The sequence below is a fragment of the Lucilia cuprina genome, chromosome 2 (assembly GCF_022045245.1).
Source record: "Lucilia cuprina isolate Lc7/37 chromosome 2, ASM2204524v1, whole genome shotgun sequence".
Taxonomy (NCBI): Eukaryota; Metazoa; Arthropoda; class Insecta; order Diptera; family Calliphoridae; genus Lucilia; species Lucilia cuprina.
The window spans coordinates 59,817,759-59,831,106 of record NC_060950.1 but is presented as its reverse complement, the minus strand read 5'-3'; the positions used below and the strand labels follow the sequence as shown (position 1 = coordinate 59,831,106).

At 30.3% G+C, this 13,348-nt stretch overlaps 1 protein-coding gene across 1 annotated transcript; it reads right to left on the bottom strand.

Annotated features, from left to right (window-relative positions):
• Nucleotides 1–1,172: 1,172 nt before the first annotated feature.
• On the bottom strand, nt 1,173–8,627 carry LOC111689273 (heart- and neural crest derivatives-expressed protein 2). Its single transcript, XM_023451746.2, has 5 exons — nt 8,368–8,627; nt 8,106–8,297; nt 7,733–7,932; nt 5,738–5,893; nt 1,173–1,235 (listed from the first exon to the last, which is right to left on the bottom strand). The coding sequence occupies exons 1-5, from the start codon at nt 8,477–8,479 to the stop codon at nt 1,173–1,175; spliced, it is 723 nt and encodes a 240-aa protein (XP_023307514.2). The 5' UTR covers nt 8,480–8,627.
• Between the last annotated feature and the right edge of the window lie 4,721 nt (nt 8,628–13,348).

Genomic DNA, 13,348 nt, shown 5'->3' with positions numbered 1-13,348 from the left:
ACTATAGACTAGACTATAGACTAGACTATAGACTAGACTATAGACTAGACTATAGACCAGACTATAGACTAGACTATAGACTAGACTATAGACTAGACTATAGACTATGCTCTACAATCGTCTGAATTCGCCGGTACGATTTCTTATAGTTGTGCCCAAAATCATGTGTGTCAACTTATAATCGTACTAACCTATGTTGCTCCAGGTATTCTCCAGTAAATCTTTGTGGTTCTAGCCACTTTTTAGTTAGTCCATTTGCCATTATAAGATTCATTACTTGTTGTGGCGTAAGGTTTTGCGTTTGTCACATTAAGTACGACAAGTTCCCTCCCCAAAAGTGGTGGGAATTTGACATTTTAAAAACAAAATTATATTGGACAATTTGTTATGAATTTAGAAAAGAGAAACTCTATTCGCGAAAAGGAAATTTGGTGTATGTTGCACTTTGGATTCCTTTAAGAAAGTATCTTTGATAGCCTCCCTTCGGCCAGTTGCAGGGGTTTTAAATTCTGGGATATTTCGAATACAGACTTCGTCGAATACAGGTCATAACGTCATTGGACACTATGACTCAACTAAGGGTGTCATAACGTTCATGGACCTTATTTCACTGGACATTATTACTCGCCATCCCCGAGAGAGTGAAAGCTCTTTTTTAATCCAATACATTTTTAGATTTTACTTTTACACCTGATATCTTAATAGATATTTGACTTTTTTAGTTTATTTGCTTGTTTAAATAATCATTAAGTGTAAATAAATTAATATAAAATTTTCTTCTTCTTCTTCCAGTCTATCAGTCGACAAAGCAAGGGTCGTACCGGATGGCCACAAGATGTCTGGGCTTCCGAATTAGTTCCCGAACAAGAGTAGAAATTTTTGTAAATTATTTTAGTATTAATTTAGAAATTAAAAAAAAGAAACTATGGATTCCTTAATTTATTATTCCTTCAAACAAACAAAAATTTAGTCTTAACGTAACGTAAGTAATAAAACAAACAAACCGTTAAATGTTAATGTCTATTATTTATAAATCCTTTGTTAATTGATCCATAAAAACCCCAACTACTAGTAAGTATAAACAATCGATCTTTTCTTTTGCTTTTTTCTTGTTTCAACTACAATAAACAATTATAACAAGTTAACAAATCACTCTATTTTTCACAGGAAATTTAAAATGTAAACAAATTGTTTGGTGGCATACAATAGAACACGAAGTCATAATAATAATGTTCCTAGAAGGAATAACAAAAAAGTTAAAGTGAAAAAAAGATACAAAACTATTTCCGCTATTGAAAAAGGAAACATGAAATGTGAAAGAAACTTGACTTTTTAAATTTTCGATAAATTCTCTTTTTAGGGAAACTTTTTGATAAATTATGTTTTTGATAATATATGTTCGATAAATTATCTTTTTAGGGAAAATGTTCGATAAATTTTCTTTTTAAAGAAAATTTTTGATAGAATATCTTTTTATAGAAAATTTTCGATAAATTCTCTTTTTATAGAAAATTTTCGATAAATTCCCTTTTTTAATTGAGAATTTTCGACAATTTTTTTATAGAACTTTCGATAAATTTTCTTTTTATAGAAAATTTTTGATAAGAAAATTTTCTTTTTGTAGAAAATTTTCGATAAATTTACTTTTTATAGAAAATTTACGACAAATTCTCGTTTTATAGAAAATTTACGATAAATTACGATAATTTTTCTTTTTATAGAAAATTTTCGATAAATTGTCTTTTTATAGAAAATTTACGATAAATTTTCTTTTTATAGAAAATTTACGATAAATTTTCTTTTTATAGAAAATTTACGATAAATTTTCTTTTTATAGAAAATTTACGATAAATTTTCTTTTTATATAAAATTTACGATAAATTTTCTTTTTATAGAAAATTTACGATACATTTTCTTTTTATAGAAAATTTACGATAAATTTTCTTTTTATAGAAAATTTACGATAAATTTTCTTTTTATAGAAAATTTATAGAAATTTTTCGATAAATTTTCTTTTTATAGAAATTTATCGATAAATGTTCTTTTAATAGAAATTTATCGATAAATGTTCTTTTTATAGAAATTTATCGATAAATTTTCTTTTTATAGAACATTTACTATAAATTTTCTTTTTATAGAACATTTTCGATAAATTTTCTTCTATGTCGAACATTTTTGATAAATTTTCTTCTATGTAGAACATTTTCGATAAATTTTCTTCTTTGTAGAACATTTTCGATAAATATTCTTTTTTGTAGAACATTTTCGATAAATTTTCTTCTTTCATGATAAAGAGTTCCTTTCTTTCATGATAAGGAGCGCACAACAGACCTGATAGTGGCCTAGGTATATTTCTTCAGGATATGATGTAGTATACATCCACCTATCAACCTAACCTAACATAAGCTATAGAAGAATTTTGAAAAATTCTCTTTTTATAGGAAAATTTCGATAAATTCTCATTTTATCAAGAATGAAAGGTCCTTTCAGTTGATTTATTAATGTTTACCTTGATGTTTATTGTAACGAAATTTATTGTAGCAAATTTATAAATAAAATTAAAAAATAATATTATTATGTAAAGGTGTAATATTTTTGTTGTAAATAATGTAAACAAAATCCATAGATTTTCCATTGTTTTTATTTTCTACTCAAGCAAGTATGTACTTTTAATAGAATTTTCTTAATCATTTAATAAAGGGAAAGAACAATAATAAATATACGATTCGATCTTTAATGTTTAAAAATACTTAAATTTTGTTTATATTTGCAGTCAATATCAACAACAGTACTATTGTTGTATTCCAATCAAAGATTGATATAAATTCTTACATTACGATCGATCGTGTACAATAGATTTTCACTTGTTTCAATTGTGTTGCTTTTTCAAGTGCTTCCTTTCATACACGTGTACGAGCGGGTGAAGAATTCTTTAGTTTCAAAAAAAAGTATTTTATATACAAATGGTAAGTTAGTAGTTTAAGCATTTAACCTTTTGATTTTTAGGTGACTATTTGTCTTTTGCGAGAAGAACAAAAGAATTTATTTTTCATTTTTAAGTAAACAAAATTCTTAATTCTATTCTTTTTTGTTGTATAAAAAGAACACAAAAATTGTTGTATTGAAATCGTTTAGTGCGCGTAGTATTTGTTGTTATTTAAATTTTATTTACTTAAAATACACAATTAAATTGGAGGAAGTTTATTATTGTAAATTATTAGGAAACTCGAGGTTAAATTTTTTTGTTTAGAAATCTCTTTTTACACCCTCGCATTTTTGAATTTGTAAGTTAAAAAAAAACGGATATGATTTTAAAGAGGTGTGAGTAATCAACTGATCGTTGAAAAGTAATTAAAAGAGAACTGCTTCCTTGTTGCGACACTAATGTGACACAAACTATGTAAATATTTATGAAAATTAAACCATATTTTTCTGAATGATTCCAACAAAAGTTGAAACAAATCTTACTGATGTTTGAAATTTGTCAAAATATTAGAAAACTTGTCGTACAACTGTAGATCCTTAAAAGACTATCGAAAAGTAGACTTTTTGTTTCAACTTTTTGTCACCAATAAACCAAACAACGATATAAGTGCGAAAACCGCATAGAATGTAGAGAAATTCTTTAATATTATATGAAATATTCACATAGTTCAGATATAGAAATTTACGCCGAAGAAGAAGAATATGAGAATGTATTCGATTCTTTCTATTCAAACAATATTTTTAGAGAGCGCAGTGACAGCGAACAGGAGTCTTTAAGTGATCAAATAGCATAGCATACCTAGACATAGTATACTCAATTTATTAAAAGACTGCAGAGCAAATAAATTTGCCTTCGATTACATGCAAGTAACAAGATTACATGAAAGTTTGTTTCCAGGTCTAAGGATAGTACAACAGAATTAATTGGGCCGTTAAAAAAAACTCAATACAAATTTATTTTTTTGGACATTTTATAAAGTTTAGTTTGTCCGTGAAAATTATTAATTATTATTAGTGTAGTCTAATCTATAGTCTAGTCTATAGCCCAGTCTATAGTCTAGTCTATAGTCTAGTCTATAGTCTAGTCTATAGTCTAGTCTATAGTCTAGTCTATAGTCTAGTCTATAGTCTAGTCTATAGTCTAGTCTATAGTCTAGTCTATAGTCTAGTCTATAGTCTAGTCTATAGTCTAGTCTATAGTCTAGTCTATAGTCTAGTCTATAGTCTAGTCTAAAGTCTAGTCTATAGTCTAGTCTATAGTCTAGTCTATAGTTTAGTCTAGTCTATAGACTAGTCTTAAGTTGTAGTCTATAGTATAGTCTATAGTCTGGTATATAGTCTAGTTTATTGTCTAGCCTAGAGTTTAGTCTTTAGTCTAGTTTATAGTCTGGTGTATAGTCTAGTCCATAGTCTAGTCTATGGTCTAGTCTATAGTCTAGTTTAGAGTCTAGTCTAGTCCATAGTCTAGTCTATTGTTTTGTCTATAGTCTAGTATATTGTCTTGTCTATAGTCTAAATTCAGTCATAGTTTAGTCTATGGTCTAGTCTATGGGCTAGTCTATAGTTTAGTCTGTAAATTTAAATTTTCCATGCCTGGTTTAAATAATTTGAAAATTTTAAAATTTATTGTCCAATTCACAATCGGTGTTGTAAGGTTGTATCGTAGTATGTCGTTAATTTTTAATTATTAGATTGTTTTTGTTTCAAAAAATTTTATTTAAAAAATTTTTATGACTTACAATGGTACAACGATACGACATCGATTGTGAATTGAACATATATGTTTAAGCTTGATCGAATGGAATTAATGATTTTTTTTTTTAAAAACTATTTATGTTCAAGTGATCTACACTTTATTGATATTCGTTTTATTTATTTGAAAAAAAATATTAAAAAGGGGTGTATTAAAAAAAAACAAACAAAAACGAGATAAGCTTTTAATTCTTCAAAAACATTTAAGTAAAAAAGAATAAATGAAAATTCTTCAATTGGCCATGTGGTTTACCAACAGAATACAACGTACTGTAGGATTTATGATATAATTTTATCAGTAAATGCTTTTTACTCTGAACATTAAATTAACTCAATTACAAGATGTTCTTTTTTCAGTTACAATTTTTATTGTTTGTTTTTTGGAAACACTTGCTGAATTTAATAAGAATTAATGCACTTGATGCTATTTGCCAACAACAAAATTATTATTGAAAAAGTCAAACCACCCTCCTCTCTCACTTGTCATAACAATAATGTAATAGAGTTATTAAAAACAATTCACACCAGTAATATCAACCCACTTAACTTTTAGAAGTTATTATACATTTTACATCTATTGTTTCTCTAATAACACCACCAACCATAATACTAAATGTTTTTTGGGATTTTTACATACTTATCTACTTAGAAAACTAACAACCAATTCCTTTTTAAGTGCCTGCGGTATTACGCATGCCACATTTATTTGTCGATGTCTGTCTGATTATAACCATAACCGAAAACAAAAAAATCCATATAAATAAAAATATAATTTACTTAAGTGTCGTTTAATGAGGCATCTCTTTCGCTTGTTTTCATTTTATAAAATTGTGTCTGTTTTCTGTCAAAATTATGTGGGATACTTTTCGCTTATTCGCAAATATGAAAAACATTAATCCTTCATTTACAGTTTGTTGTGTGTGGGGTCTATAATTTATTTTGTATATTTATACAACTTTTGCAATGTATATAATTTATATTATCTTCTGGCTACACTTACCTTTGTTTCATTTCTGACATATGCTCTTTTTTCGTGAGAATTTTTACGATGCAAAGGTTTTAAGTCCGCACGAAAACCATTTTTGGGATCTTGATCACCGTCCAAAACTTCGACTAGATATTTTATATATAATATGGCTAATTTAAGGGTTTTTATCTGTAAATGAAGAAATCAATTTGTTAAATATGAAACACAAAATCGGACATGGGTAACTCATGTCCGATTAATTTTATTTTAAGTAAAATATATCGTAGTGGCATCAACCAAAAAAATTTTTAAATTATTATATTAAAAATCCCAATTATAAAGTATTCGAAAACGACTTTTTATATAGCATGGAAAATTCGGTATTTTAGTATTTAGTACAGTCTATAGTCTAGTCCATAGTCTTGTGTATAGGCTAGTCTGAAGTCTAGTCTAAAGGCTTGTATATATTCTAGTCTATAGTCTAGTTTATAGTCTAGTCCATAGTCTAGTCTGTAGTCTAGTCTATAGTCTAGTCTATAGTCTAGTCTATAGTCTAGTCTATAGTCTAGTCTATAGTCTAGTCTATAGTCTAGTCTATAGTCTAGTCTATAGTCTAGTCTATAGTCTAGTCTATAGTCTAGTCTATAGTCTAGTCTATAGTCTAGTCTATAGTCTAGTCTATAGTCTAGTCTATAGTCTAGTCTATAGTCTAGGCTATAGCCTAGTCTATAGTGTTGTCTAGCTTACAGTCTAGTTTATGTTCTTGTCTATAATCTAATCTAGTCTATAGTCTTTCCTTTTGTTTAGTCTATATCCTAGTCTATAGTCTAATCTATAGTCGATTCAGCGTATGTTAGTGTATGTTAAAATCAGTTATCAGAAGACCCCGTATATACGCGAGATCCAAATCTTCAATAATTCGATCAGACATGAACGCTATTTAAAATCAGGATACAGAATCTCGGACTGAAATAGCTAGTGAATAGATTCCATGACGAAATGGGGGATATTGCGGGTCTTGACTCTCGCATTTTTGTAAAGAAAATTGGTCCCTTTTTCAGGGTTTTATAAATGTACAAAGACTTTCTCTCTCATTTCTTCAATCTCTAGGGCAAAGACTTGAATTATTTTCCATCTTTGTATTTATCTTGAAGTACTTTTGAAGTTTTCTATAATATTAAACCTAGAAACATGAAATAAGTGAAGTGATAAAAGCGCAGCTTCCTGAATTACAACACTATAACGAAATGCGTATCTTGGATTAGGGTTAACATATTTACCGACAGCCCGAAGACAATTTGTGCAATATTAGGTGATAAAGTTAAATCTAAGACCATATTGGATTGGCTTTAACCGACCGACCAACCGTCTTGGTAATTACATCCAAAAACTTATTTTCTGAAAATCGGACAATAATATCTTCATGGATAACTAAAAAAAGTTTTTATTTTTATCAACATTTTCCATGAAAAGGAGCTTACTACAGGCCTAGGCCTCTTTGATGTGGTATAAATACAACCTCCTATTAACCTAAACGATCAAGATACTTATTGGATTGTTCTATTAGAGCCTTACATTGCCTGCAGCAGGATGTCGAGAAACAAGCGACGATTGACTTATAATCTATAACGTAAGAGCGAATTTACCTGCTCTTACGTCTTGGTAAAAAAATCTTATTTTCTTATTTTACCGAAATTTTTCATAAAAAAATTGCGTTACAGGTCTATGCGCAGTTCTTCCGATTTGGAGTAGTATACATAATCATCAATAATACTAACAAGATTCTTATTGAATTGTATTATAAGATCCTCGCATTGCCTACATAAGGATGTCCTATAACCTAGATTATACATTTTCAAAAATAGCTGGGAAATAAGTTTCGGGACGATCTATGGATTGTGGAAAAATTGTAATTTAAGAAGAACCCTTGGAAATTTTTACAGTATCTTCTCTATTTTCCGTAATTTTTGAAATTCGGAAAAAACTTTTCTTACTTTAATCTAAATTACAAATTATACAAAAACTTACCTTTGATAATTTCGTATCCGATGGAACATTTGGAATCTTTTCCCGTAAACAAGAAAAAGCATTATTTATACTCTGGGTACGCCGTCGTTCTTTCTTATTCGCTGTATTGCGTTTCTTTATAACACGAACTGGGGGGACAGAAATAGTAGTTTTTGTTGAAACGTTTGTAAACAAACTTTCATGAAATTGGCTTTCCACATCTTAAAACACAAAAAATTTTCATATAATTTAAGAAAAATGAATAATTATAAAATCCACATTAAATGATCTGCAATATGTAACCCAATTATGTATTTCAGATAAAAGAGATAATTCTCCTTAATTTCTAATAAACATTTTAAGTTTCTCGTTTCTTAATTTGAGACCAAATTACCTTCCAAATCTGAAGATGAAGCAGGACAATAACTTGGTGAGCGATAGTAATTATTTGTATTATTAATGGCTGTTAATGTACAGGTAGTGGTGGTGGTGGTAGTAGTGGGTTGACAGCAATCTTGTGGTTGCTGCTGGTGCTGATGTGGATGAAGTTTTGTATCAGCACAATAGGTGGGTGTATTCCAAGTATCTATGGTTTAAAAAATATAATGATTTTACAGGTTTAAAACACATTTCTTTTTAAAAAGTAAAACACATACGTTCTATTGTATTAATTTCCATTAAACGATAATTATTATTATAAAAAATCTGATCATTTTGATAAAACGGTGAGGGTTCCCGGCATATTTGTTGTGTTTCGTATTTAGACATGATTATTTATTTATTTTAATTTCTATTTTTTATTCTAATTTTATTATTATGTTTTTCACTTGTTTTTTTATTTCAAAACTTTTATATCATTTTTTTAGTTTTTCTTCTTTTTCAAATTCCGTTTAACGCGCGTATATTTAAAATGTCTCAATAATACTGAAATCAAATATTGAAAAACTCTTCATTATATTCCGTAGTTTTTTCATTATTGTTACAATTTCAAATAGTAAGCAAAACATATTTTCCTTTGTTTATGTTTACACACCCCCGTTTTTCAACCAATCAAATTTTACAATATGGTTGTCTTCAATCTGATTGGCTGTCATTTTCTCTATGGCTTATTGTTATACACTAAGAGAAATTATTTGGTAATATTTTTTGTATGAAAATAAAAGAGTTATGAAAACTGTATTAACTAAACTAATATGGAAATCTCTCTCATAGTTCAATTATGATAAATTTATAGCTTTATAAACAAATATGAATGTATAGTCGGGCGTAGCCGACCATGTGATACCCTACACCAGTCATTATGTATGTATGTTAAAATGGGGATTATTTAAAAAAATAAAGCATTTGGTTTGTTTTTTAACTTTATTTCGGAATATTTTTACTTTTTTTTGGCAAAAAAATATATTTTTTACAAGAGGGCTCAAAGGGGAGTAGGGCAAAATATGCCCTATCCTTAAAAATGTTGGTAGGGGGAGTTAAGTCTTCTTCTATGTAGAATTTAAAAGTGTTATTAGTGTTTGTAAGTGAATTTTCACCTTTAAGTCATTTTCTGAAGGGGAGTTTGTATGGGGGATAGGGTCAAATGAATCCCGATCATTAAAAAAAAATCGGTAGTGTCATTTAAAGTTCTATAAAACTAAGTTTTGTCGACTTTTGTTAACAAAATAGATCATATAAATTAATTATAAACCAAAAGGCCCTATTGGAGTGGTACGGTTGTATGGTGGCTAGTCGAAATAATGGACCGATTTTAACCATTTTCAATAGGCTTCGTCCTTGGGCCAAAAGAAGCGTGTGTGCCAAATTTCATCCAATTATCTTGAACTGCGGCCTGTACCTTGCGCACAAGGTTTACATGGACAGCCAGCAAGCCAGACGTAGGGACGGACATAGCTTAATCGCCTCAGAAAATGATACTATTGATGCGATTGGTATACTTTAAGGTGGGTATAGGACGAATATTTTTGTATGTTACAAACATCAGCACAAACGCAATATACCCTCCCCACTAAAGTGGTGTAGGGTATACAGAGTAATTAGATTTTCGCTTGTATTTATATGATGGTGCAGCGCTTTGGACAGAAAGTATGATACTACTTCGGAGTACATGTTGCTTGATTGATAACTAAAGCTTAAAGTCCCTTGGCCTTTCTCTTAAATCATCCGCGGAACATATAACCTTCACGAACATTTCATCATATTGATGTTAGAGCAATTCCCGTGGAATAGATGTGCCACCGATACATCTAATTTGGCGGAGTTATAAACTTATGGTGTCAAATAAATCATCAGTCTTTTTTTAGAATTATTAGGCCTGGTTTCGAACCAACCCACACAATCTGCTTCTAATGAGACCAATTGCTGTTGGGACTTATTCTGTCTGGTTAGACCCATAATCGCTGGTTGATATATGCATATGATAATGGACGTTTTTGTTGATTTTTTTTTTTGCTCAAAAGAATGCTTATATTATTTCCGGCAGTTCTTGACCGATAGAGTTGACTATTTGTGTCTGGCCTACTATCAAATCGATGTTTTGAATTTGACTTGGCACGAAATTGGCAGTATGCCTGGATTCTCTGTTGCCAGCAATGATGAAAATACTACATCTTTATCCACACATTTTGGCTGGGAACTTCTGCAAGATTCTTGAACCAGTTGGGTATCTCTAAACCTTCGCGTGTTAGGACGCCAGTATAAGTTGGAGAATTTTGTTTGCTATTCTGTACATGATCTAAATGATCTGTGAATAGATCTGATCTTAATTGGTGAAATTTCTTTCAGCATGAGATTAATATTCACACCTATTCTGCATTTCGATTAAGTTACGCAACTTTCAAAAATTGGTATTACAACAAAAAACGGAATCGTAAGAAAATGAAGAACAACTCCATTTGCATCACTATTGTAACTTCGTTTTTGTAAGTTGTTATTTCAGTGACGGAACTTCGAATCGAAATGCAAAATAGGTGATTTACTTGAGCAAGTTATGCAAAAGTGTAATCAGCTGATGCGAAAAATAAACATTAAAATGTTTAATTTATTGATTAATATAAATCAAGGAGATTTACAAAATACATATTTTCTGTTTTAAATTTAAGTTTTCATTAATTTTCAAATTACATTTACAATTGTCTTCTTTTTTATAAAACATGCATTGTTTTGATAACAAACAGTGACGTTTTTAAATCCTTCACCTTCGTAAGAAGGGTATAAAAAGTTTGTCATTCCGTTTGTAATTCCTATAATATAATTTTCCGACCCTATAAAGTATTTATATTCTGCATCCTTATAGGTAGATAGGTGAGTCGATTAAGCCATGTCCGTCTGTCTGTTGAAATCAGTTTTTAGAGGACCCCAGATATCGGCGAGATCCGAAACTTCAATAATTCTGTTAGACATGCTTTCGAGAAGATCGCTAATTAAAATAAGCAAAATCGGTCTATAAATAACGGAGATATGAGCAAAAATCCGAGACAACCTCTGAAAATTTCATCAAAAAAGACAAGAACAATACTGTGAATTCCTAGCAGTTCGACGGGACAGTCCCGAACTGACCACTTAACCTACCGCTTGTGGTGGCCCCTAGCCACCTGACTACCCAGGTGACCAACCATTTTAACATGGGCTTGTCCTACGAGGAAGTCAATCGTCACTCTACACCCTACAAAGAGACAGTAAAGAGACGATTGCCTCCGCTCTCGCTTACAAAGGGGACACTAAAGTGACGACTGTCTTTATTCTCGTTTACAAAGAGTTTATTTGTGACGAAATACTAAAAACATACGAATTGGAGTCAGCCAGGTGGTAAGATATAAATAGAACTAAAATTTAAAAATTTCAAGTTTCTACTCTCTAGAATACTATGGGACAATAATGTGACGATTGACCCGAAAGATATAAATTTGAGTAAATCAGATGGTGGCATATAAGTAGAAAGTAATAATCATTTCTCCAAAAGATGTAAAATACCTACTTTCGGAAATACAAAAAAAAAACTACTTTCAAGAGTATAATCTCTAGGTTACTTGAGGACAGTAAAGAGACGACTGTCTCCGCTCCCGCTTACAGAGAGGACACTAAAGTGACGACTGTTTTTATTCTCGATTACAAAGGGGACATTCGTGACGAATGACCCAAAACATCCAGATGGTTAACTATTAGTGGAAATTACTGTCTTTTTCATATGCATTGACTCTTTGTCGAACTGCTGGGTTGGAAAAAGATGCATATGTGCGTGTGTAGATGTATTTGGTTTTATTAAGCATGTCCGTCCGTCTGACTAGCTGTGCATGTAAACCTTGTGCGCAAGGTACAAGCCGCAATTTTCAAGATAATTGGATGAAATTTGGCAAACACGCTTTTTTTGGCCCAAGGACGAAGCCTATTGAAAATGGTTAAAATCGGTGCATTATTTCGACTAGTCCCCATACAACCGTACCCCCCAAATAGGGCCTTTTGGCTGATAATTAATTTAAATAATCTATTATGTTAACAAAAGTCGACAAAACTTAGTTTCATAGAACTTTAAATGCCACTACCGATTTTTGTAATGATCGGAATTTATTTGACCCTATCCCCCATACAAACTCCCCTTCAGAAAATGACTTAAAGGTGAAAATTCACTTACAAACACTAATAACACTTTTAAATTCTACATAGAAGAAGACTTAACTCCCCCTACCAACATTTTTAAGGATAGGTTCATATTTTGCCCTACTCCCCTTTGAGCCCCCTTGTAAAAAATATCTTTTTTTTGCCAAAAAAAAGTACAAATATTCCGAAATAAAGTTAAAAAAACAAACCAAATGCTTTATTTTTTTAAAATAATCCTCATTTTTAACATACATACTGACTGGTGTAGGGTATTATATGGTCGGCTACGCCCGACTATACATTCATACTTGTTTTTCCGTTGTTTTGTATGGCAACACTGCAAAGTTTAATCTTGTACTACAAAAACATGAAAGGTAATTAACATCAGAACCAGGGTTCTATAAATCGAACAATCGACTTTTTGTCGAAAAAAGTCGAAGTCGACTATTTTGTTCCAAAAAAGTCGATAACTTGACTATCGTCTATGAAAAAAGTCGATAACTTGACTATCGTCTATGAAAAAAGTCGAAAAGTCGACAAATCGGAAAGAGTCGAAAAAAGTCGAAAAGTCGAAAAAAGTCGGAGAAAGTCGAAAAAAGTCGAAAAAAAATCGGAAAAAGTCGAAAATAGTCGAAAAGTCGGAAAAAGTCGAAAATAGAAAGAAGTCGAAAAAACACAAAAAATTGCAACAAATAGAAAAGATATAGGTAAATAACATTTTTTCATTAATAATAATAAATAATAATATAATGTTAAATGGCAACATTATAAATTTACGCCACTCTCAACTTTATAAAGTCGAAAAGTCGACTATTTATAAAATATTAAAAGTCGAAAAATCGACTTTTAATTAAATGGAAAAAGTCGAAAAATCGACTTTTAACTAAAAGCAAAAGTCGAAAAGTCGACTTTTCATAAAATGCAAAAAGTCGAAAAGTCGACTTTTCGTTTCAACTATAGAACCATAATCAGAACCAATTTATTTTTAGAGTAACTAATCTGATTATTATTTGGTATTTGATTGCCAACTCAAAAACTCGA